General features: G+C 48.0%; 1 protein-coding gene across 1 annotated transcript in view; it reads left to right on the forward strand.

Moving 5' to 3' along the window:
* bace1 (beta-secretase 1) overlaps nt 1-27,058 on the forward strand; it is a 121,833-nt gene extending 94,775 nt beyond the window's left edge. Inside the window, exons 4-9 of the mRNA XM_038778490.1 lie at nt 7,232-7,369; nt 10,812-10,946; nt 11,869-11,970; nt 15,591-15,740; nt 17,117-17,288; nt 21,037-27,058. Coding sequence (XP_038634418.1) covers nt 7,232-7,369; nt 10,812-10,946; nt 11,869-11,970; nt 15,591-15,740; nt 17,117-17,288; nt 21,037-21,278 — 939 coding nt within the window. The 3' untranslated portion in view covers nt 21,279-27,058. The remainder of the gene's footprint in view (nt 1-7,231; nt 7,370-10,811; nt 10,947-11,868; nt 11,971-15,590; nt 15,741-17,116; nt 17,289-21,036) is intronic.

Below are 27,058 nucleotides of genomic sequence, written 5' to 3' on the forward strand. Positions count from 1 at the left end.
GACAAGAGCGAGGGTAGGTCCGATTAAGGACAGTAGCGGGAGATTGTGTATTGAGTCTGAAGAGATAGGAGAGGTCTTGAACAAGTATTTTTCTTCAGTATTTACAAACGAGAGGGGCCATATTGTTGGAGAGGACAGCGTGAAGCAGACTGATAAGCTTGAGGAGATACTTGTCAGGAAGGAAGATGTGTTGCGCGTTTTGAAAAACTTGAGGATAGACAAGTCCCCCGGGCCTGACGGGATATATCCAAGGATTCTATGGGAAGCAAGAAATGAAATTGCAGAGCCGTTGGCAATGATCTTTTCGTCCTCGCTGTCAACAGGGGTGGTACCAGAGGATTGGAGAGTGGCGAATGTCGTGCCCCTGTTCAAAAAAGGGAATAGGGATAACCCTGGGAATTACAGACCAGTTAGTCTTACTTCGGTGGTAGGCAAAGTAATGGAAAGGGTACTGAGGGATAGGATTTCTGAGCATCTGGAAAGGCATTGCTTGATTAGGGATAGTCAGCACGGATTTGTGAGGGGTAGGTCTTGCCTTACAAGTCTTATTGAATTCTTTGAGGAGGTGACCAAGCATGTGGATGAGGGTAAAGCAGTGGCTGTAGTGTACATGGATTTTAGTAAGGCATTTGATAAGGTTCCCCATAGTAGGCTTATGCAGAAAGTAAGGAGGCATGGGATAGTGGGAAATTTGGCCAGTTGGATAACAAACTGGCTAACCGATAGAAAACAGAGAGTGGTGGTGGATGGCAAATATTCAGCCTGGAGCCCAGTTATCAGTGGCGTACCGCAGGGATCAGTTCTGGGTCCTCTGCTGTTTGTGATTTTCATTAACGACTTGGATGAGGGAGTTGAAGGGTGGGTCAGTAAATTTGCAGATGATACGAAGATTGGTGGAGTTGTGGATAGTGAGGAGGGCTGTTGTCGGCTTCAAAGAGACATAGATAGAATGCAGAGCTGGGCTGAGAAGTGGCAGATGGAGTTTAACCCTGACAAGTGTGAGGTTGTCCATTTTGGAAGGACAAATATGAATGCGGAATACAGGGTTAATGGTAGGGTTCTTGGCAATGTGGAGGAGCAGAGAGATCTTGGGGTCTATGTTCATAGTTCTTTGAAAGTTGCCACTCAAGTGGATAGAGCTGTGAAGAAGGCCTATGGTGTGCTAGCGTTCATTAGCAGAGGGATTGAATTTAAGAGCCGTGAGGTGATGATGCAGCTGTACAAAACCTTGGTCAGGCCACATTTGGAGTACTGTGTGCAGTTCTGGTCACCTCATTTTAGGAAGGATGTGGAAGCTTTGGAAAAGGTGCAAAGGAGATTTACCAGGATGTTGCCTGGAATGGAGAGTAGGTCATACGAGGAAAGGTTGAGGGTGCTAGGCCTTTTCTCATTAGAACGGAGAAGGATGAGGGGCGACTTGATAGAGGTTTATAAGATGATCAGGGGAATAGATAGAGTAGACAGTCAGAGACTTTTTCCCCGGGTGGAACACACCATTACAAGGGGACATAAATTTAAGATAAATGGTGGAAGATATAGAGGGGATGTCAGAGGTAGGTTCTTTACCCAGAGAGTAGTGGGGGCATAGAATGCACTGCCTGTGGTAGTAGTTGAGTCGGAAAAGTTAGGGACCTTCAAGCGGCTATTGGATAGGCACTTGGATTAGGGTAGAATAATGGAGTGTAGGTTAACTTCTTAAGGGCAGCACGGTAGCATTGTGGATAGCACAATTGCTTCACAGCTCCAGGGTCCCAAGTTCGATTTCGACTTGGGTCACTGTCTGTGTGGAGTCTGCACATCCTCCCCGTGACTGCGTGGGTTTCCTCCGGGTACTCCGGTTTCCTCCCACAGTCCAAAGATGTGCAGGTTGGGTGGATTGGCCATGAAAAATTGTCCAAAATTCTATGATTAACCTAGGACAAAAGTTCGGCGCAACATCGTGGGCCGAAGGGCCTGTTCTGTGCTGTATTTCTCTATCTATCTATCTATGACTAAGTCCCCACGCCCGCCAGAAAACGGGCGGGAATCACTCCGGACTTTTTCCTAGGAAGTCCGGGGTGATCCTCAGTCTTCAAAATGGCTAGCAGGGCTCTGGCATGCGTCCTGCAGCTCAGGCTGCCGGCGGGGACCTGCAGTGCCGCCCGGGTGGCCGCGCATGCGCACGGCGGCCGGCCGAGGGTCCGCAAATGAGTGCGGCGGCCGTCTTCGCGCTGGCCCCCATGCAACATGGCGACGCCCTACTGGGTCCGGCGCAGAGGAACATAGGCCCCCCCCCCCCCCCCCATGGAATGAGCGCGCCCGCCGATCGGTAGCCACTGATCGCGGGCCTGGCCACAGTGGAAGACCCCCTGGAGTCGGATCCCCCCGTCCCCCACCAAGACAGTCCTCGCAGCCAGGACGCCGAGGTCCTGCCGGGTGGGACCACAAGTGAACCACATCGACGGAACCCGGCGAGCACTCGGCCCGTCGAGCACAAAGAATCGTCGCGGGTACCACTTTCAACGGCTCCTCACCGGTGCCACGTCGATCATGTGCGACTGACGGAGAATCGCCGGAGAATCGCGAACCGTCGTGGGAGCCTATTTTGGGTAATTCTTCGCCGCTGCGCCGAGCCCGATTTCGATGCGAAGGGAAGGGAGAATTCCGCCCTTCATGTTCGCCGCGTGTTAAATATACTTCATGAGATTGCCCACTCAGTAATTCTTCCAAAAAATATCTAAGTATGGGGCGGAATTCTCCGCAAGGCCCGACGCCGACGTGAAACCTGGATAGGTTCACGACGGCGTCGGAAGCCTCTCCCGGCCCCCTATTCTCCCCTACCTGGGGGGATAGGCGGGCCGTACCAGGAAACTCGGTGGCCGGGCCTTGTCCCTGGCTTCAAGGTCCGGCGCGCCAAGAATGACGCCGCGGCGGTGCCTAATGACGTCAGCCGCACATGCGCGAGTTAGACAGCTCAAACCCGCGCATGCGCGTTTGCCGTCTTTCCCCTCAGCCGCCACGTCCTGCGGGGCGGCTTGATCTTGCGGGGCGGCGGAGGGGAAAGAGTGCGTTCCCTTGAGACACCGGCCCGACGATCGGTGGGCACCGATTGCGGGCCAGTCCCCTCCCGAGCATGGTCGTGGTGCTCGATCCCCGATCAGCCCCCCCTAGGCCCCACACTTACCTGGCACGCCATGTTCACAATGGCAGCAAGCAGGTGTGGTTGCCGCCGTCGTGAACAGGTCGGGAAAGGCCGTCCGCTCGGCCCGTCCGGGTCGGAGAATCGCGGGCCGCCGTGAAAAACTCAGAGGGTTGTGAATCTTTGGGATTTTCCATCTCAAGAGTGTTGTAGATGATCAGTTGCTCAGCATGTTCATAATGATGCGCTCATATTCCCGGGATCGATAGGGAATCAAGGAATATGGGGATGGGAAAACAAAGTTGAGGCTGAGGATCTGTCACATTTAATAGAATAGCAGCAACGGCCTTACTCTAACTTCAATTTCTTCTTGTGTTCTGCCAATACGCTGCCTCTATCATTATATTCCCATCGTAACAAAATATAAATCCAGCATCTGGTACTGATTTTCTACCCCATAGACTTAGTCAGCTCTCTTGGCTAGTTCTTCTAATTGTCCTTCTGACCTTTGTTTGAAAAATATATTTTTGACACCAGTGAATTAAATTCCTATGTTAAGTTTCTGTCTGTGCTCTTTCAACGTAACTGCAAATTCATTCATCTTATCTACTGTCCCTGTCACCCTGATGGCCCGCAAGGTGAACATGCCCATCTTAAATAACTTGTGAGCAATTTTTTTGCTCCAAATGATGGCACAAGCTTGAACTGCATACATTTTAAATGGGTCAATGCGAATAGGTTGCGAATGGCCCTAAGAATAGCCCGAAATGGAAACTGAACCTGCAATGCCGATATTTATAATTTATATCATTTTCAAATTTGATGCAAAGTCGTTGGTGTTTTTGGGGATTAAATTCCATTTTTTTTTCACCTTGCTGTGATTTTCATGAGCGACTATTTTTTTATTTTGTTGCAGTTTTGGCACTATTTCTTGCAACCGTCTAATGTTACTACAGCTGTTCCACAAAGTGATAATCCCTTCAGATCAGCCCTTCATACCATTTGAAAACTCTCTGTTCGGGCGCCGGGATGCAGTCGCTTGCCTCAGGAGGCAGAGATGGCATGCCTGCTCCCGAAAACTTCTTAATTTCTGTTTGAGTAACCATATTTAAAAAGGCAACAACATTTTGGTTGAAAACGCATCGATGGCAAATCTTTTGAATGCCAAGTTCACAAATCTAATCTACTTTCACCAATCCAGAACAGTCAGAGTCCAATCCATCCCACCAATCCAGAGTCGGAAAATACATTTCAAAATTGAATGTTGGCCGGATGTTGAATGTTTCCCAAAATTATGCAAACGGCAAATTGTGTCCTCATGGACCCACAAACGGTGGACGGGATTCTCCTCCCCGGCACACCTGGGGCGGGATTCTCCAACACCCCGCCGGGCTGGAGAATCACTGGGGGGGAGGGGGGGGGGGGCGTGAATCCCCCCCCCTCCCGCAGGCTGCCGCATTCTCCGCCGCCGGGGTTTTGGCGGGGGTGGGAATCGCGCACGCCGGTTGGTGGCCGCTGGCAGCGACCCCCCCCGGCGATTCTCCAGCCCGCGATGGACCAAGTGGCTGCCCGTTTTGGGCCGGTTGCACCGGCATAAATTAGACCTGGTACTTACCGGCGGGACCTGGCTCTGCAGGATCCACAGGGGGGGGGGGCGGGGGGGTGTGCGGAAGGATCTGACCCTGGGGGGGGTGCCCCCACGGTGGCCTGGCCCGCGATCGGGGCCCACCAGTCCACGGGTGGGCCTGTGCTGTGGGGGCACTCTTTCCCTCCGCACCGGCTGCTGTGGAGATGAACCCCCCTGAGCATGCGCTGGGATGACGACAGCACACGCTGGCGCTTCTGTGCATGCGCCAACTTGCGCCAGCTGGCGGAGGCCCTTCGGCCCTGGTTGGTGAGGCGCCAACCCCGCCGGCTCCAGCCTAGCCCCTGAAATGAAATGAAAAATGAAAATCGCTTATTGTCACGAGTAGGCTTCGATGAAGTTACTGTGAAAAGCCCCTAGTCGCCACATTCCTGGCAGTGGACCCCCCATGCTAGGGCCACACTGGTGGAGGCCATCCGAGGGCCACCGCACCCAGCCCCAAACAATGCACTGCCCGCCCATGCCTCCTCTACCAAACCCCCCCCCCTCGCCCTTCAACACGGACCCCTGGGGACCCACGAAATAGGGAACCCCCCTCCCCAAAGGGCCCCTGAAATTGGGGAACCCCCCCCCCCCCCCACAGAAATGAGACCCCTGTCAGGAAGCTATGGAACAGTCTAGACAGGGTTAGTGAGAGGAATTACAGCTGTAACACATACCTTGCAGCTCCACCTGTCCATTCCTGGAAGGAGAGCAGCTTTGAAATATATCTGGTTCCTACAGAACATTTAGCTGCAAGCCATGCATAGCTTTGTAGTAGTGGTCTATGATTGACAGCTTGTAAAAAACCATCGGCAGTTTTGATTCTTTAATCTCACTTCATGGTTCAGTGGCCTAAGTGATAAAACCCCAATATTTACAAATATTGACACATCAAAGAGAGGTAAGTGCAGTGAAACAACACCAGAGCAGAGATGGGGGTGGTCATTTAGGCAGGGGGTCCCTGTGAGCCATCTCCCTATTACAGGGGTCCCTGTGGGGGGGGGGGGTCTCCCTATTACAGGGGTCCCTGTGGGGGGGGGGGTCTCCCTATTACAGGGGTCCCTGTGGGGGGAGGGGTCTCCCAATTACAGTGGTCCCTGTGGGGTGCTCTCCCTATTACAGGGGTCCCTATGGGGGGGGGTCTCCCTATGGGGGGGTCTCCCTATTACAGGGGTCCCTATGGGGGGGGTCTCCCTATTACAGGGGTCCCTATGGGGGGGTCTCCCTATTACAGGGGTCCCTGTTGGGGGAGTCTCCCTATTACTGGGCCCCGGGGAGGGAGGAGTCGAGTTGCCCCGCACTTAGGGATGGGGAGGGCACTGATGCAATCCAGGGGTGGGGTATGCTGTGCAGTGCAGGGGTGGGGTGTTCAAGCCCATTTGTGGTGCCGGGGGCAGTGGGGTGGCTGGCTGCCTGGACCACACTATCCGACAACCTACTCAAGGTGGTGGCCCGATAGCGGGATTCCCTGGACTGCAAAGGGATCATAAAACTGGTGCTCCGGTGGGAGAACATAGGGCCGGATTCACCGTTTCGTAATTGATGATTGGGCAGAGAATCCCCTCTGATGCTGAAATTGGGGGCAGCGCCTGTTTGGCGCAGTTTTTGTATCCTCCGCCCCCTCCGAAATGGCGTCATTGCGTCGCGCGCTGCGCACCATTGGGACGGTGTTTGTGCGCCACTTGAAGGCCCTCCCCCGATGCTCTGGCCCTAATGGGCCCAGTTCCCAACCACGTGGGGGGCGTGTGGTCTCAGTGGTCGGGAACCCGGCGTGGCGGCTACGGACTGTGTTCAGTGCCGCCACAGTCGGGCGGGAGCCATGCCATTCGGCGAGGGCTTGTGGGGGGGGGGGGGGGGGGGGGGTGGGCAGGTCACGCCGGGCGTGTCTGGCGCCATGTTGCTTGACCGCTGCAGATCGTCGCCGTGCACACGCGGGGCCTCGGACCCGGCAATTCTCCAGATGTTTACATCAGGAAGGCCGTGCATTTTACATGCCGCAGCTGCTGGCCCCTCACCGGTCGGAGGATTGGTGCAGGGCCGGCACCAACTTTCTCGGCGTAAAACCAGACACTTCCTCCGGGCATAGCCCCAAAATCGGAGAATCCCGCCCAATGTTTCGAACTGATGATTGTTTTACAGACTCAGTCAACAGGCCTTTCACTGACCCCGCTCGCTATTCTTCTCGTCATGTGTTGCAGATCTTTGAATCTTTGCTGGCTTAGTGATGTTTTTGTGCGTTGTTTGCAATCTTGACTTGCTATTGCCAGTCTTGGATGCTCTAATGGTGGAACCGGCTAGAGGGGCTGAATGGCCTGTGTTATTTCATCAGAATTTGGGAATCGCTAATACATGCTGGACCTGTTTGTTATTTCTGATCAGTTTCCACAGCCTAAAGCTTACTCTGGCGTCTTGTGAGTGTTCCCTTGAAGGAAGAATATGATTTGAGTTACATCCTGACCTTCTCCTCCCCGTTATTATCTCTACAGCCCGATGAAAAGTTGGAACCCTTCTTCGACTCACTGGTGAAGCAGACCAGGGTCCCCAACATCTTCTCACTGCAGCTTTGCGGGACAGGCTTCTCCTTGAACGACTCCGACTCTGCATCGTCTGTGGGCGGGAGCATGGTGAGTGTGAACCCCCATTCCCCCCCCCCATCCCCAGCCATCCACATCTCACTTCTCCAGCCCCCCCCCCCCTCCCTGTTCAGACACACTGGCTTTTAAGCGCACCTGTGATTAGTTCTTCAAGTCGGCCATCTTCCCTATTCGCCCAGCACGTCCCCTGGATCAGTACCTGCCGCGTTCACAGAAGCAAAACACTGCAGCTGCTACAAACCTGAAATAAAAGCAAAAGAAAGCTGGATATCCTCAGCAGACCAGGTGCGGGGACTGAGTTAATGTTCCGCGGGGAGGTGGGATGATCCATCGGCGGGACTGTTGTGATGAAAGGCTACCGCTCGGAAACGTTGGCCGGGAAAATCCGACCACCCACGGATGTGCCGGGCCATTCAAACTTCCATTCTCTGAGAAGGGACGGGGAGATACCGCCAGCGTGAGGGGCACCGAGATCCCGCCGTTGGGTCTGCTTCTCTTTGCGGCACCTGCTGAGTATTTTTAGCATGTGGTGAATGTGTAACCACTATAATTCACACTGTACATTACTGTGTCCCTGTGGGCTCCATCTGTGAGCCGTTGCGCGGCTCTGCCCACAGGGGGAGATGAGGAGCATGTACAGGGCTCCGCCCCAATCAGGAAGTATAAGTGCTGCAGTCCTGCGAGTCCGCCCTCAGTTCAGCACAGTCGCAGGCAGGCTCAGTTGTAAGCCGATTAAAGCCACAGTTTACTCCAACTCGTGTCTCTGAGTGAACTGATGGTCGCATCATAGCATTTGACTTGTTTTTATAGCTGCCTACATTTCCCTGACAAAGGGTGGTGTTGACAGCGAAGCATTTAGTGAAACAAAACCTGAGAGACAGTCAGGAAATACTGAAAACAGACACTCCTGCCTGTCTTGGCCTCGGTGGACAAGAAAATTTGTGCCTGGCAAATCTGTCTAAATTCCATTACCTAATGCTTGTACTGGCTTCATCTGCTGATGTGCATTGCAGAAGTCAAACATGCGAGACTGCTTTGTAGATTTTTCATAAAGTGCAGTTAATTTGAATTGAAATTGGTTGGCATCTCACAGAAGAAGACAAGTTATCATTTCAAATGTAATCCCTCAAGGAAGCAGGCCAGGAGTTTGTTTTTATCATTTTACTGAATTCTGACTGACTGGGAGGTATGGGGAGCAGATGCATTGACGGCGTTCAAAAGGCATCTCGACAAATATACGGATAGGATGGGTCTAGAGGGATACGGCACTGGGAAATGCTGAGGGTTTTGGCCAAGGGACGGTGTCATGACCGGTACAGGCTTGGAGGTCCAAAGGGCCTGTTCCTGTGCTGTATTGTTCTTTGTTCTTTGCCACTTTCTTCCAGACACAGCTAAGCAAATGATTGCTGGAGTATATGGAGAGCTGGAGTAGAATTGGGTCTGTGCTCTCTGGAGTTTGGAAGAGTAAGAGATGAACCCCATGGGGAGACTCCAGAACTGGGAGATCACGGTCTGAGGACAATGGGTAGATCATTTAGGACTGAAATGTGGAGAAATTTCTACAACTAGAGAGTGGTGAGTTTGTGGAACTCTCCACCACAGTCGAGGCCAAAACATTGTGGACGTGGCCGGGTTTCTCTGTTACGAGCCCACCCCGTTAATGCTGCTAGCGAACGGAGAGTTTCTGCTCTCCGTCCGCTGGTGGTGGTTTTCTTTACTCCTGCCGCTTGTCAATGGGATTTCCCATTGAAGCCCCCCCCCCCCCCCCCCCCGCCCCCCCCAACACCGCTGGGAAATCCTCAAGCGGTGGTGTGCTTCCAGCGGGACAGGAGAATCCAGTCGCCAGCGAATGGCCAGAGAACCCCGCCCTGTTTTCAGAAAGGAGTTAGATGAAGCTCTTGCAGCTCAAAGGATATGGAGGGAAAGCAGGAACAGGCTATTGAGTTGGATGATCAGCCATGATCATGATGAATGGCAGAACAGGATTGAAGGGCCGAATGGCCTCCTCCGGGGCTTGCCAGGGTCGACGTTGAGCAGCTGTTTTCCCCTAGCTGGAGAATTTGAAAATACGTGGCAGAGTCTCAGGACAATAGGGTGGGCAATTTTGGGCCCAGATGAGAAATTTCTTCACTCGGAGGGTTGTGGATGTTTAGAATTCACTATCTCAGCGGGCTCTAGCTGCTCAATTGTTGAGTGTACACAAGCCCGGGATAGATGGACTTTTTGGTTGGAAGAAAATCGAGAGATATGGGGATTAGACAGGAAAGTGCAGTTGTGTCGAAGATCAGCCACAATTGTATTTGAAGGTAGTAGAGGTTCGAAGAGCAGAATGGGCCTACACCTGCTCCCACTTCTTATGTTATTCCCTCTCCGGAAGGAGGCAGCGTCAACTGGGATGCATCTCGTTGTTGACAGCTGCCGTCCAATTTCACCATTAGAACATAGAACATAGAACAGTACAGCACAGAACAGGCCCTTCGGCCCTCAATGTTGTGCCGAGCCATGATCACCCTACTCAAACCCACGTATCCACCCTATACCCGTAACCCAACAACCCCCCCTTAACCTTACTTTTTATTAGGTCACTACGGGCAATTTAGCATGGCCAATCCACCTAACCCACACATCTTTGGACTGTGGGAGGAAACCGGAGCACCCGAAGGAAACCCACGCACACAGGGGGAGGACGTGCAGACTCCACACAGACAGTGACCCAGCCGAGAATCGAACCTGGGACCCTGGAGCTGTGAAGCATTTATGCTAACCACCATGCTACCCTGCTGCCCTTCTTCCACCATGAGCCCAGAAAAAGAGTGTTAGCAGGCGATGGGTTGGAGGGAGGTATTCCCCTCCTCACCATGCTGGCAGAAGACCAAGGATGGCTTTCCTCCGGGTGCTCCGGTTTCCTCCCACAGTCCAAAGATGTGCATGTTAGGTGGATTGGCCATGCTAAATTGCCCTTAGTGACCAAAAAAGGTTAGGTGTGGTTACGGGGATAGAGTGGATGTGTGGGCTTAGGTGGGGTGCTCTTTCCAAGGGCCGGTGCAGACCCGTTGGGCCGAGTGGCCTCCTTCTGCACTGTAAATTCTATGGCAACTATGATGTATCTCACTAGCTAGGGCAGGGAAAAGGCCATTTTTAATCCCCTTTCTGAGCTTTGAGTGAGATCAGCTAACCCGGTATCCAGAAAGGGATGACATTTGGAAACATCTGGTGCACAAGGAGTAGATGGAGTTAAGATACAGATCAACCATGATCTAATTGAATGGTGGAATGTACTTCAGGGGCTAAATGATCCACTGCTGTTCGTGTATATGGCTCAGTTTTCATCTGAGCTATCTGAGGCCACATACTTTATGAAGTAGTTACAAGTGATGGCTGCAGATATGTTTATGGTGAAAATGTTGGTGTGTTGCTGAAATACGGGACAACTTTATATGTGACCACTTCTCACTTTCCTCACAACACTTAGATAATTGGTGGAGTTGACTCTTCTCTGTACCTGGGCACCATCTGGTTTACACCAATCCGGAAAGAGTGGTACTATGAAGTCATTATAGTCAAGATTGAGATCAATGGACAGGACCTGAATCTGGATTGTAAAGAGGTGAGAGATACCCACACATTCCCTACACACTCAACTAAACACAAGCCATTGTGCTGGAGCACACACAACCTGACATAATAAAAATCTTTATTATTATAATAATAATCTTTATTGTCACAAGTAGGCTTACATTAACACTGCAATGAAGTTACTGCGAAAAGTCCCTCGTCGCCACACTTCGACGCCTGTTCGGGTGCATAGAAGGAGAATTTGGAATGTCCAAATGACCAAACAGTACGTTTTTCAGGGTTTGTGGGAGGAAACCAGAGCACCCGGAGCAAACCCACGCAGACACGGGGAGAAAGTGCAGACGCCGCACAAACAGTGACCCAAAGCCGGGAATCGAACCTGAGACCCTGGCGCTGTGAGGCAGCAGTGCTTTCTTTTTAGACATAAATTTAGATTACCCAATTAATTTTTTTCCAATGCAGGGGCAATTTAGCATGGCCAATCTACCTACCCTGCACATCTTTGAGTTGTGGGGGCGAGGCCCACACAGACACGGGGAGAATGTGCAAACTCCACACAGACAGTGACCCAGGGCTGGGATCGAACCCGGGTCCGGAGCGCCGGAGGCAGCAGTGCTAACCACTGCGCCGCCGTGCTGCCTGAGGCAGCAGTGCTAACCACTGTGCTACCGTGCCTCCCCTATTGAACTTATTCACAATAAAATGCAATTAATAAATAAGATCTGATGACATTTTGTATCATTTCTTTGCAACATAATCGCCAAGATTAAGTGAACTTTCGTAATTTAACAACAGGGACTGAACAATGTCTATATGCCACTTGTCTACCTCGCTGTTGCACGATTTCTAGAATCTTAACCAAACTGGTCACTTGTTCTCATTTGTACGTCGCTCATTATGCATTTGGGCTTGAAACTCTATTGTCTCTGTTCTGTTCCGCCCTTTTTCTCCAGTACAATTACGACAAGAGCATCGTAGACAGTGGAACCACGAACCTCCGGCTACCCAAGAAGGTGTTCCAGGCCGCGGTGAAATCCATCAAAGCCGCGTCTTCTGTTAAGTACCGTTTCTTAAAAGGAAAGAAAGTTGACACCGTATGTTTCAGCCTGTTATTTCGCCCCATTCCGACCTCCCTCACAAAGTGGTTAGAATTGTCATCCTAAGTGGGGGAATGGTAGGAGAGTGTGAATAATTGGGTTGCACTTTCAAGAGCTCGCCAGGTACAATGGCCAAATGGATTCCTTTGTGCTGCATCATTCTATGGTTCCTTCAGATACACTCCAATTATACTGCAGGGCTCCGTCTTACAGAAAGGTTTAGGCTTTATCTGCAGAGGTAATTGGTTGCAACTAGACCAGGGGTGGGCAAACTACGGCCCGCGGGCCGCATGCGGCCCGCCAAAGGTATTTCTGCGGCCCACCAAGTCATTAAAAAAAAAAAAAAAAAAATTTTTTTTAAAAAAATTTTTTTTTTTTTTTTTTTTAAATTTTTTTTTAAAGGTTAATGGGTGGGGGGGGCTGTTGGGTTACTTACTGGTATAGGGTGGATACGTTGACTTGAGTAGGGTGATCATTGCTTGGCACAACGTCGAGGGCCGAAGGGCCTGTTCTGTGCTGTACTGTTCTATGTTCTATATGAGGCGCCCACAATCATAACCGGGTGAAGTAATTATTTTACTTAATATACTATGCGGCCCTTTGTGAATTGTGAATTTCTGAATGCGGCCCTTGCACGGAAAAGTTTGCCCACCCCTGAACTAGACAATTATAGAGACACTACGATTGGCCTCATTTACCTAGGAGGAGAATAAACAAAATCATAGTCATTTACAGCCCAGAGGCAGGCCATTCAGCCCTTCCAATACATGTCTGCTCTCCATTGGAGCAGTCCAATCGGTTCCACATCCCCACTTGATCCCTGTAGCCCAGCAGATTTATTTCCTTCAAGTGCCCATTCGATTTCCTTTTAAAATCACGGAGTGTTTCCACATCCACCACTGTGGGCAGCGAGTTCCAGGTCATTATCCTTCGCTGCGTAAAGAATGTCCTCCTCACCCCCCCCCTCTATCTCTTGCCTAAAACCTTAAATCTGTGTCCTCTAGTCCTTGTAGTTTCATAGTTTTCCCTCGTCTACCTTATTCAAACCGGTTCTCGTCTAGTACACCTCTATCTTCCCTTGACCTCTTTCCTCTCTCGATCGTTATCAAGTCTGGACTGGGACGGTCTGGTACTACGATGGCTCTCGAGGTTGATTACCCTGCAATTTATTCACGATCCAGGTACCATAGAATTCACTGTGAAGAAGGAGGCTATTCGGCCCATCGAGTCTGCACTGGCCCTTGGAAAAAGCACCCTACTTAATCCCACGCCTCCACCCTTTTCCCTGTAACCCAGTAACCCCACCTAACCTTTGGACACTAAGAGACAATTTAGCACGGCCAATCCACCTAACCTGCACATCTTTGGACTGTGGGAGGAAACCGGAGCACCTGGAGGAAACCCACACAAACGTGGGGAGAAAGTGCAAACTCCGCACAGTCACCCGAGGCCGGAATTGAACCCAGGTCCCTGGAGCTGTGAAGCAGTAGTGCTTGCCACCGTGCCGCCCCAAAAATGCCCATTTAATCATTTAAACCATTTTCTTAATCATGCAAATCATTTAAACTTGCCGTTTAATATTACCAGAGATCTTTCTTTATTTATTTATAAATTTCAAGTACCCAATTCATTTTTTTTTTCAATTAAGGGCCAATTTAGCGTGGCCAATCAACCTATCCTGCACATCTTTGGGTTGTGGGGGTGGGACCCATGCAGACACGGGGAGAAAGTGCAAATTCCACATTGAGAGTGACCTGGGGCCGGGATCGAACCTGGGTCCTTGGTGCCGTGAGGCAGCAGTGCTAACCATTGCGCCGCCGTGCCGCCTTGCTGTGTAGGTGTTACTGAATAAAAAACAGCACTTGGGTGAAACACAGAAGGACAACCAGTGCCCGTGACTCTGCACGCTCGCACGAGTCAGCACTTGTAGGTGAGCTGGAGGAAACTAAATGACTCTAGAATCTAGCCACGATGATGTGCAGAACTTTAAACATTTAATGGATGTGTAACTTAAAATGAAACATTAACACTTGCCCCAGATGGGCATTACAAAAGAATATTTTGCAGAGGGGCAGGGAAGTTCTACCCAATGTCCTGGCCACTATTTATCCCTGCACCAACATCATGCAGAGAAATTATCTACCACTATTACATTGCTATTTGTGGAAATTTGCTGAGCCAAATCGGCTGCGATGTTTCCTAAATTATAACAGTGAGTATACTTCAAAAAGTATTTAATTTAGATACAAAGTAAAATGGAACATCCTAAAGTTGTGAAAGATGCCATATAGATACCAGTTCTTTCTTTTTGCTTTCCTTAACCGCACATCGAACAATAGAATGCATTGAGGGACAGTGCTTCAACCTCTATATTTGGGGGAGATATTCAGGCCTTTGGGAGTTACTTTTTGAGGTGACATCTTGAGCAGTAATAAGCATGAATCTCAAAGGCGACTCGCTTGAAGTCACAGCCTCTTGCTTCTCCGGACATTAACGATGGATAGTCTGTATTGTGCTGTCAGCTTCATCGCATTAGGGAATCTCTCTGTGTACTGAGAATTCTCCATGGTTTCAGGCAGTGTCCTGTCTCCTGTTGTAGATTGATTCCTTCATTAGACAACCTAACTGGGGAGGAAATGAAAGCGGCAGCCCTGAAAATTGTGGAATGGCAAAGTTGGGAAACTTACAGGTGATACAAAACTAGGAGAGGGGGGGATTGGGCAGCCCAATCACAAGGCACCCAAGCAATAAGCTTAAAATGTGTATGTGGGTGGACAGTGCCTTGGTGGTAAAGTGGAAGAAAAGTAATCGGCATCAGAGGTATTCCATGAATGGTATTGAATTGGTTTAAGGTGAAGTTGGAAGTGCTGCAGAGTTTTGAGCGGAGCACTTAGCACTGATCGAAGTCAGTATCAGGTGAAAGAGTTCAGGCGTAAACTATTCACTGCACTTCATCAGCGTGACTACTGAGATCTGGAGGAAGACATTTATACCTTTGGAGACACTGAAGTGAAAAGCTGTTCAAAGTGATCGCCAACATCAAATGACTGGCTTATAAGGAAAGATGAAGAAAAAGCGTAGGTTTTCAATCTCGATGAGAGGCTACCAAGTAACGATCTCACAGGAGGCGCCTCCGGTTGTAGACAGTCGTGGACACCGCTTGTGATAAAAGACAAAAGGAGGAGATGTTGAAAATGACTAATAGGAGGAAGTGCCTCTTCACACACACACAGCCGTGAACATCTGGTCGGGACCCTGCTGAACAGAGAAAGGAGAAAAAAAAAATCTCAATCTTTAAAGAAATAGATGCTGCAATTGGGGCACGATGTCGCTCCTTTATGGATGGTTGAGCTCTAATGGACTTCCTCATATGTCTCTTTTGTGACTTTGCAATGGTCAGACTCCCTTGTGCCATATCTTAATATACATAACACGCAAATGCATGTTTAAATGATAAATAACTGTTTTTGGAAACTTGTACAACATCTGCTCTTTATTATCGGCTCTTGGGACAATGAAATATTCATGATCGTCACTACTACCTTCCTCTTTTTAAAACTTTTTTTCTCTTTCGACAGACTGAGAAATTCCCGGATGGCTTCTGGTTGGGTGAGCAGCTGGTGTGCTGGCAGGTTGGCACCACGCCCTGGCACATCTTCCCAACAATATCGCTCTACCTCATGGGGGAGGCCACTAATCAATCTTTCCAAATCACTATTTTGCCGCAAGTAAGTTAGCAAGATGGGTTCCTCCCCCCCCCCCCCCCCCCCCCACCCCCCTCCCCCCCAGCCCCACCCTCTCAACTCTAACATTTAATGTATTTAGCCTTTCCTTAATAATGAGGTTTTTTTTCACATCGGTTGTACATCCAGCTTTCAGAACAGTCGCCATTGGATAGATATGATCGATAGGGTGCAAGCATTTCATTTGTGAGCTGTTAGTCTCATTTAAGGAACGAGGTGGTACTACCAGGTTGTTTAAAAATCTAATTCCCTTTAGGGGAGGAAATCTGCTGTCCGTACTTGGTCCGGCCTACATGTGACTCCAGATCCACGGCAATGTAGTTGACTCTGAACAGTCCTCTGCAATGATCTAGTAAAAGACTCAGTAGATCGACACCACCTGCTCGCAGACAACTAGAGATGGGCAATAAATGGTGGCCTTCTCAACGCTGCCCGCACCCCAGGACGGAACAAAAACAAATAATTAATTAAGTTCAGTTAGTGCAGGACCGAGCAAGAATTGAAACTGTGATCTTCCTCTCGAGCTATTCCTAGTCCAGTCCAGGGTAATGAGATGAATAATTCGATAAAGGCCTGGGGAGAAAAAGAGTGCAGGGCTACCAGGGAAGGGATGGCGAATGGCATTAGCCGAGTTGCTCCTACACGGAGCTGGCATGAACACGGAGCCGAATGGCTCCACCTGCGCTGTTACCATTCTGTGGGCAAAATTTTACACCCCCCCCCCCCCCCCCCCACTTTGTGGGGGTGGGGAGCGTTAAATTGAATGGACGGCCTTTGACCCCGGGAACCTGCTCACTCAAACCCAGATGCAATTTCATGTTTAGATGTGCAGGGCCTCGGGCAGGAAACCCGTCCATTAGGGCCCTTAAGTGGCCATTTAAGGGCCTTTATGCCACCCAGTCACAATAGCAACCCCCCCCCCCCCCCCCCCCTCCCCCCCACACACACCGCCAGGCATCCCCTTCCCTCCTGCCGCTCGCCCCAGGCTCAGCATTGCAGTACCACCTCTGGCCACTGCAGCGCTCCGCCTGGCTGGGTTGAAGAGTTGTTGACCAATCTCTGATTGGTCAAAAGCTCTCTTGGCAGGACCTCCTTCCAACGCCGGGCGGACGTTCCCGCCCACTGCAAATCGACTCTCTGCGTTAAACGGCAGTCTGGGTGCGAGGGTTGGTGGCTGTGCATTAAGCGCCGATTCTCAGGATGGCCAGGGCCGATTGCTTGTCATCCTTAAAACTCTATCCTATGATTCTTTGAAAGTCGCCAGTCACTATGCTGGCGAATGAGGGTTCTACGTCTGGGCAATTGCAATCCCGTCGTGAATGTGTGATTGATTTCTAACCCTCCATTCCTTTTATTCACAGCAATATCTGCGCCCGGTTGAAGATGTGGCCACTTCTCAGGATGACTGCTACAAATTTGCCATCTCCCAGTCTACCACAGGAACCGTGATGGGCGCCGTCATCATGGAAGGGTTTTACGTAGTCTTCGACCGTGCTCACAAACGCATTGGATTCGCAGTTAGCACCTGTCACGGTGAGTGTGACCAGATCAGTGTAAGTGCTTCCAGTGCGAAGGTCATATTCGATGGAGTCCCCTTTCATCATCGTCCTTTTAATCCTTCCCTTGGCTCTTGTGATTCCTGTCCAGGCGCCGAATCCAACCAAGTATGCGAATGACTGGCCATCTCCTGATTCTTCGAACATTGCTACCAATGGCCCACAGAAGGACACCCATCTTTCCATATTCATAGGAAGGTGCCTACCCGTAACCCCCACCCACCCACCCACCCACCACCCCCAACCTCCCATTGTCAGAACCTCCTTACCTCGGCACGGCTGAGATAAAAAGTGTCTGTCAGGAATAAACCTACGCATCTCAACACTGTACTGCTCTTCCACAATATTGCACCCCTGCATGGTCCCTTTCCCTTGAGATATAACATGACAATCTTAACTTTGTTTCTAGTAGCCATTGACCCCTTGCAACAAACCTGTCCGAATAATTGCTCTCGTTCATTCATATCTGGTAAATCCACAGGGAAAGGCAACAGAACAGCTGATGTGGGAGATGGTAAATTGTCAGATTGTTTGGGACTGATGTACATTGTTAAAGACGAGGGCAGCTTTACTCTGCGTTAGACCTGACCTGGAATTACATGATGCCGACCAGGACACCATTCCCCAAAGCTATTACTCCTTACCTCGATAATATAACATATAATTTAATAATAATAATCTTTATTATTGTGACAAGTGGGCTTACATTAACACTGCAATGATGTGACTGTGGAAAGCCCCTAGTCGCCACATTCCGGCGCCTGTTCGGGTACACTGAGGGAGAATTCAGAATGTCCAAATCACCTAACAAGCACGTCTTTTGGGACTTGTGGGAGAAAGCCGGAGCACCCGGAGGAAGCCCACACAGACACGGGGAGAAGGTGCAGACTCCACACAGACAGTGACCCAAGCTGGGAATCGAACCCGGGACCTTGGCGCTGTGAAGCAGCAGTGCTAACCACTGTGCTACCATGCTGCCCTTTAAGCACCCAAACTGCATAAAGGTTATAAAACTTTTGTTTGTTCCACTGGCACCAAAGTAGTATCGACCCTTAATGGAAGTGTAACTCAAGATACAAACTACTTACAGAGCGCATTCCCTGCCCATGCCCCAGATCTCCGTCCTATTCGGGTCCTCAGCTTCTCACTTTTGTTCCAGCTTGTTCTGCTGTCCTGCGTAACCCTACCCCCGTAACCCCACCTCAGTCTTTCAGAGACTCCACCCCCAGCGAGGAGGGGGCCCACAGGAGCTGACCAGTCCCCCTGCTACCCCCAACGTCGCTGCTGGTGGCCCCACTACAATCAGCACAAAATATTCATGATAAATATACATTAAGAAAAGCCTCACCTGAAGGCCAATAAAGCAAATAGATAAAGAGGAACAAGGGGGAAATGAAGATTTCAATATCAACAAAGGAAGACGATAAAAAGGAAAATGTTTTAGTGATCACAAGAATTTTGGTAGATGCAATACCTGAAATTTTACATCTGCTCTTTTCATTCGGTATCTTAGTGATTTAAAGTAAGTTTCTGAATGGAAGCTGTAAAATAGTTTTTAGCACCTACTTCATTGCATGTGGTTTTTTATAATCAGATTACAAATCTCCCCTTGCATCCGCAGCACTAGCTGTGAAAAGTTACAGTAACAACATGCTTTAATATAACGTGTTTTACTTCACTGCAATGTTCAGAAGACACTCAAGTCAATTTTAGGATCCAATATTAATGTTTCTATTATTTCACATACTAAAGCTGATGAAAAAGTGAAACATTTAAGAGCAATGTGGTGTTAAAATATCTGAATTTGTAGTTTTACTTGACTCGGAGCTCGCTGCAATGTTTCTCCTTTACTGCAAAAAGGAGGATAAGGATTTGACTGAATGCTCTGTGAAATCAGCAGCCTCAAACACACCAGCAAATGCCTCACATAAAGCGACTATGGAAGAAGCCTGTTTGCAGGCCTCAAAGATTCATGGTGGCACGGGGAAAATATAAATGTAAAAGGGATAATAATGACTGGTTGAGAAGAGTATTTGGTGGAGTTGGGGCTGGTACAATTGGATTAAATCAGGCAGAACTCACTACACTTGCCTTCCATGTGGTAACTCCCGCAGGAAAGTATGCATGTCTCTCTTCTCTTTCTCTTTCCATTGTCACTCTGCGTCCATCTCTCTACCTTTCTTTATCTCACTCTCCTCATTTTCTCTATCTCTCTGCCTTTCCTCTCCCTCATTCACTCCCCTCTCTCTGTCACTCCTCGCCTGTAACTCCCCATCTCTCTCTACCCCCTTACTCTCTCTTTCTCATTCTCTCTCACCCTGCCTCCTCTTTCTTTCACTCCCCTCTCTTTCCCCTTCTCTCACTCCAGTCCTCAATCTCTCTCTCCCTCACTATACTCCAACTTAGTTTCTCTACTTGGGTGAAGATAAAATAAGACTCAACTGCAGTCACTGTCCAGACTTGCACACGAGGAACAAGCAGTTCCTTGTGCAAAGTACTCCTTGCTCCCTGCAATCAACAGTTCCCTCAGCGGAGATAGGTGACTGGATGGACGAAACTTTGTAGACGAGGGCTGGATGTGCAGCATGGCTCTCCATTGTCAACACTGTATTTCTCTGTGAAGGGGCAGTGGCTTCATGTTATTGTTGCTGGACTAGTAATCCACAGCATCAGGGTAATGCTCTGGGCACCTGGGTTCAATTCCCACCAGGGTAGATGCTGAAATTCGAATTCAATACAAAAATTAGAATTAAATGTCGAAAAGGCGACCATAAAACCATTGTTATTTGTCGTAAAAACCCATCTGGTTCACTTATCTGTCATCTTTACCCGGTCTAGCCCTACATGTGACTCCAAATCCACAGCAATGTGGTTGACTCTTAATTGCCCCCATGATGCCCACATTCCATGAATGAATAAAAAAAACTGAACTTGGTTGGGTTAATATCTCCCAGACGGGGAAGTCAATGTTGATGACAATCGTGTACACGATTGCAGCCATCTGCGCGCCCTTCATACTTTGGCTGTGCTGACTAATCATCGGATCTCCATTCTCTCTTGTCCACTGTCTCCATTTCAGCTGGTTCCCAGTTCTGTTCACGGTTGCTCAATTAGATAAATCCACAGAGAGTTTGGACTGATTTAGCTCTGACAATATTCTTGCTGTGGATTTTTTTTTTTCCCTCCACTGGAATCAGGAATGAATGAATAACAAAGGAATGATTTTCCTTTGCCCAGCCAGTGGTCCTGAAGCGGATTATAGTGTGTTCATTGCAACAAGCGCCTGAGACCAGCCACCTGAAACTTGCACCTTGCCCCACTGTGTCCCAGTTACACTCCACCTTCACCAGCTCTGCATCCAGCAGGAGGCTGAACTGGATTCAACTCTCGATTAGCAATGCCACACAGAATGCTGCACCTCAATTCACCTTAAACACTCTTTGCAACAGAATTCTAACCTGGGTCAAACAATTCCAATATTAATAACCTGCTTGGAGTGAATGACCAAGGGGGCTGCCTTTCAGGAATAGCAAATAAAGATCTAAGGCAGCCAGCTGTACCTGCCTTTGGAGTAACGTTTCTGATACTACGGCCAAGTATAGCGATGGGCAGAATATTGAGGTAAACAGTAAAATGCATTAAAATAACCAATATATTTTGAGCCTTTTCTCGGTGACACCCCACCCTAACAGCTCAGAGACTAATGTTCTCTCCTTTGCTTTCAGTGCACGATGAGTTCCGTTCAGCCGCAGTGGAGGGTCCATTTTTTAGCACAAACATGGAAGACTGCGGATACAACATTTCCCAGACAGACGAGTCAACGCTGATGACAATTGCGTACGTCATGGCGGCCATCTGTGCCCTCTTCATGCTGCCCTTGTGCCTGATGGTCTTTCAGTGGCGTTGTTTCCGTTGCCTTCGCCGTGAGCACGATGACTTTGCAGATGACATATCGCTGCTGAAGTGAACGAGGATGAACTATTCGAAATGGAAGAAAACTTATTTTTCCCTTTTCCTTTTTAACTATGAAGCAGTTTACAGTGATCGATAGAAGAGCAGGTGTTTCAAAACTTCAATACCAAGAGTTGTGGCTGGTTTGAGGCTCGCAGCAATTGTAGAGTAGACAAGATTACTTCCCAGATATACAGGCCCTTCCATATTGCATTACTATTGAGGCAGATCATTTCCTTGAGCCGTGACTGAACGCGCAAAGGGCAGCCCAACACCCTATCGGCAGTGATGTTCGAGAGTTCAGTAAGTCAGCAATGCTGGTACGATGTCAAACTTACTGGGAGATGTCCACTTAAGTATCACTTTAAAAATAATCTCTAAACGTAAGCCACAGAGAAACATTTTTTTATTTGTCAAACTCCTCATCTTGGGTTATAACCAACCGAATTCCATCATATGTTCTGCTGGACTAATGGAAAATATGTGAATAGTAGAAATGATTGTTGATGACATCTCCTTGATTATTGTTAATCCCTGGCCTGCCTAGTGTAACAATGGCCACTAACCTTTATCAATTGAGTGCAATACGGTTTTACACCACCAGCACATTAACACTACCTTATCATTTACAATGTGTGGTGTATACATTTATGTGTAAATGTCTAGAAATGTATACATTGCAGGATTGCATCTTTAATTTGCATTACGTTTATAGGGCAGCATCGGATTATTGTGACATTTGTTACAATGACCACGCAATGACTTATTTTCCTTTTCCTCCTGAAGACCAGGAACCTTTGCACAGTTACCGTATAATAGATGCTGGGCAAACTTAGTACTTGCCCTAAGTGATTTATCAAATGCAAACCCGATAATAAATGTCAACAAGTCATTGGTCGTGGTTTCCACCGCAGCTGAGCCTGATAGTGCCATTTACACAGTGGGTACATTTCCCACAGTGGCCTTTGGATGCTCATTGGGAACCATGGCTGATTTTCCCTATCCGAGCCCAGGGTGGGTGCTGTGGCCAATTCTATATTTTCCTAACTAGGAGGGCAGGCATCCCGGCACACAGACTGGAGTCTGAACTTGGGGCTTCCGGGATTGTATGGGTTACTTGCACAGTCAGCTAAGCCACGGTGAGGAATCTGTACATTTTTAAATTGGCTGATGTTACAGTACAACCAGAACCCAAATGCCTTATACAGCTCTTCTTGAGATTACCCAACTCTGGCCATCCTCGTGATCTAAACGGTGTTTTAACATTAAATATTCAACTCGGAACCAGAAAGCCTATGCTGAAGTTGTATACTAGTCTCTATACCAGTTATCATTAAGACCCATTGGCCCTATTTACACAAATGTCACATCAGCCAGTTTTTTTAATACTTTAACAGCTAAACTGATCATGCAACACACATTTGTTAACTTGCCAATATTTTACCCATATCAAACTGCTGGCAAAGCTGGTGGCAGAGTGAAATAAGACAACATTGCTTTGTTCACATGTTACGCATATAAAAATGAGATGCAATTTGTGGATACAAGTTTTGGTAACGTTCCAACTTGTTTCCACAAAGTTTTCCGCTATTAACATGGATTTCAACTTCGGGTGCAGATTACGTACCTTTGTTGGCAAAACCTACTTGGTAGAAACAATTGAGATGAGTCTTGCACACTGGGACAGGGATGGTTAACGATGTGGAGGGATGTGCGACTGTAATTACAGGGGGTCTGCAATATTGTGATATCAGTTCTTTCTGGAGCATCGTTCTTAAGGAAACTAGATAGCAATCGTCACTACCCTGGGATGTTCTCCCCGTGACTGCGTGGGTTTCCTCCGGGTGCTCCGGTTTCCTCCCACAAGTTGCCGAAAGACATGCCTGTTCGATAAATTGGACATTCTGAATTCTCCCTCTGTGTACCCGAATAGGCGCCGGAATGTGGCGACTCGGAGATTTTCACAGTAACTTCATTGCAGTGTTAATGTAAGCCTACTTGTGACAATAATAAATATTACTATTATGTGCTCAAGGCAGTACAGTACTGATAGCTGTAACATGGCTCAGCACAGCATAAAGACTGAGCAGTGTTGTGATGGGGCTGTGAGGGAAATAGTGGAAGGCAACGAATCAGAAAGGATAGAGAGAAGAGACCAGGATTTGAGGGCAGAGAGGTTAGGTATGGCAGTGATAGGATTGATAAAGGAGGCAATTGATTCAAACATCCAGGAGGAATCAGAAAAGACACAAGGTGCAGTCACAATGGCAGCAAAGGAAAGAGACTGATCTGGGTCACCAGGTGACTGACAGGACTGGACACAGCCTTGATGGAAACAAATTAGGGTAACGCTGGGAGCGAGACAGAGAAGGAAAGTAATTGAGTAGTGACAGAGCAGGGATGTGACAGAGGGACAGAAAGGAAAATAACAGAATCATATGAGAAGGGAAGTTGATTCAGTAAGAAATACTGCATTGTTCCTACAGTGAGTTGGGGAAAGCAAATCGTTTTTTTTCAGGCAGACAACATCGTGCAGAAGCACTAACATCAGTTTCCTGCCGGCAGCCAAAGAAATTGGCTTTTTTTTTTAAGTGACAAGCGTGTAGGGAAAATGTCTATAAATAGAAAATTTGTGCATCTAGTCTGCATCTGTCACAGTGTAGATATCACACTTCAAGGTATCCAAAACATTTATAATAACAAAGAAAACCAGCCACTTCCAGCTCTTTTTTTCTCTTCCCTGACTGTTCTAGCTTGGCCTTTCCTCGAAGACAGAAGGCAACATATTTACACAAAACTGTCAGTCTACAGAAACTCCGTCAACATTGAGCCGCAATGGGCTTCAGAATGTGCTTGCTTGCATCGCTCCCCCGTGATATTATTACCTGAGCAATGAAAGAGCACTGTCCAGGTTAAACACTGCTCCGTTTTAGCAGCTAAACATTACAAAATAAGATCCCAATCCCGGATCGTTTATGATCAATGCCCCAAGAGATTAGCAAGACCCTTTCACAGTTTGAGGTCAGCTCAAACCAATACGAGCTTGAAGTCTTCATCTATTTAGTGATTACAACTGGTGTGTAAGCAAGACTGTGAAATGAAATGAAAATTGCTTATTGTCACAAGTAGGCTTCAAACGAAGTTACTGTGAAAAGCCCCTAGTCGCCACATTCCGGCGCCTGTTCGGGAGGGGCTGGTACTGTGCCAAGTGGGGCGACAAGGTGGTGCAGTGGTTAGCACTGCTGCCTACGGCGCTGAGGGCCCAGGTTCGATCCCGGCCCCGGGTCACTGTCTGTGTGGAGTTTGCACATTATCCCCGTGTCTGTGTGGGTTTCACCCCCACAACCCAAAGTTGTGCAGGCTAGGTGGATTGGCCAAGCTAAATTGCCCCTTAATTGGAAAAAAAATAATTGGGTACTCTAAATTCATTTTTTAAAAACACTTTGCCAAGTGGTTCAGGTGGAAATACATGGCTATTGCTGTTTGTTTGCTTATGGTCTTTCCTGATACAAGTTCCTCTTACTCCAATATTGATCTATAAAGGGAAACAATTGGATTGTGGTGAAACAATTTATATTCTGAACCTTACGGACGCCATCTTGCAGACTTCCTGAGCTTCCACCCTGGGTCAACAAAATAGCCAAATTTACAAAATTAATTTAATTGCAACTTTGATATTCAAGGCAGCGTCTCTCACCATCCAGCCTGGTAAGTCATTACAAGAATCTTGTCGCATGTTGGTACAGATTAGTCCCAACGTTTGTAAATACATGAATTTAGAACTCCTCGCGAATGCCAATGAGGGGAATGTGCCCACTCTGCTGAAATGAGTTTAAGACAGTGTGAAGTACTAACCACTGTGCCATCATGCTGACACAGCACAGAAATCTGGCAATCTCGCTCAACTATGTTACCAGGATTATTGCTGTTGGAAAGATATCTCCGAGATTGTGAGGAAAATGAAATGAAATGAAAATGGCTTATTGTCACGAGTAGGCTTCAATTAAGTTCCTGTGAAAAGCCCCTAGTCGCCACATTCCGGCGCCTGTCCGGGGAGGCTGGTACGGGAATCGAACCGTGCTGCTGGCCTGCTTGGTCTGCTTTAAAAACCAGCGATTGGAATGAAGGCATGTGTGTTGGGCGTATGACAGGGAGATTTATCCTGTAACTGATTAATGCAAATACAGAGGGCCTGAACACACTTGACATGCCAGCTAACTATGACATCACGAGTTTAATGCCGAACTCACTGACTGTCCGTCCATACACGCATACTGTCCAACAGAAATCACTGGATTGTAGTCAGGACCAAGGGCACTGAGACGTACTGTAGCTGAAATTAGCAAACACCGAGCAGACCAGGGATTAATCGTGGTACCTGTTTGCTTTGTATGCTTTGCCACTAGTCTCAGGACCTAACCTACCTTTCAAACGTGTTCCTCAGAAAAAAAATATTGCTAAACTGCAATGCAATTTACAAGACATTATCAGTGACTCTGGGAAGCCACGCCCCTGCGATGTAAATTATGGTGAGCATCAGTAGAGGAGACACTTCAATTTGGCAGAACGGTGGGGGGGAGCCAACTCCACATTTAAGCATCACACTTACAGCAGTTTAATCAAGAGTGGATATGCTCTATCTAATTTGAAAAACAGCTGCATTGCCTAGCTGGTGGTCTGTAATCTGGGAGATAAACACTCCTCCTCCCCCTATGTCTAAAAAGTTACTAATCAACCATAAAACTTTCATGCTCTAAAAAAAGTGGTGCGGTGATAGAATAAGGAACAAACAATACATAGTAGATGGAATCACCTGCCGTTTACATAGCATTGATGTCGATCTGAGGAGCAGCAACAAACACACAACTTACAACTTAGTTACTTCTGAAGTGTATCGCAGTCATTGGTACCAGATGTGAAGTATCCTTCTTTCTTCGACCAGTCAGTATAATCACTTTTGAAATTACCATGCACAAAATTCAGTGATTCCTGATTGAGACTGTCAACCAAAAGAGAGGAATGGGCATTATTTGGAAGGTCAAGAAGCGGCTGTGATATGGAGTGCCCTGCTAGGGAACACTGGTGAAACAAAGATCCATCATGGTTTTGAAATGAGAAGTGGATCATCAACATTTGAAAAAGAAAAAGGTAAAAGGAAATGTGTGAGAGAGGGGTTGTCAGAGATGGGATGGCACTGGTGTAATGGGCCAAATGGTCTTGTGCGAAAAGATTCTGATTCGAATGCAAATTTTCATACTTGTTCCTCTCTCTCTGTGCCTATCAAACTTCTGTTAAACGCATCTATGCCATTCACGTCAATGACTCTTGTCATAGTGAGTCCCACTCTCTGTGTGAAGATTTATTAGTGACCATCTAGCATAGCCTCTAATTCTGCTCTCTCCTGCTAATGGAAAAGCCTTTTCTATGCTTGTTCTGTCAAACTCTTTCAAGATCTTGAAAGACCTCTATCAAGCCACCCCTCAACTTTCTCTCTTCTAGAATAAAGAGATCCTGTTCAATTGTTCCTGACAGCTATAACCTCTCAGTCCTGGCATCATCCTTATAACCTTGTTTTGTTTTTAACCTTCTCTATTGCCTCTAAATGTTTTTTTTCAAATAATATTGGGCCCAGAACTGTTCACAGTCCTGAAGTGTGATAATTCATTCAATCGCCTGGAAAAAAATGAATCTTCATTGCAAATGGACAGAGATGTACAGCATTTTCCCCAAAACATTAATTAAAAACCTTGGAAAATTTGGGAATGCTACGTAAATAAATGTGGAATTTGTCTTGTG

Source organism: Scyliorhinus canicula, chromosome 19 (assembly GCF_902713615.1).
Source record: "Scyliorhinus canicula chromosome 19, sScyCan1.1, whole genome shotgun sequence".
Lineage (NCBI taxonomy): Eukaryota > Metazoa > Chordata > Chondrichthyes > Carcharhiniformes > Scyliorhinidae > Scyliorhinus > Scyliorhinus canicula.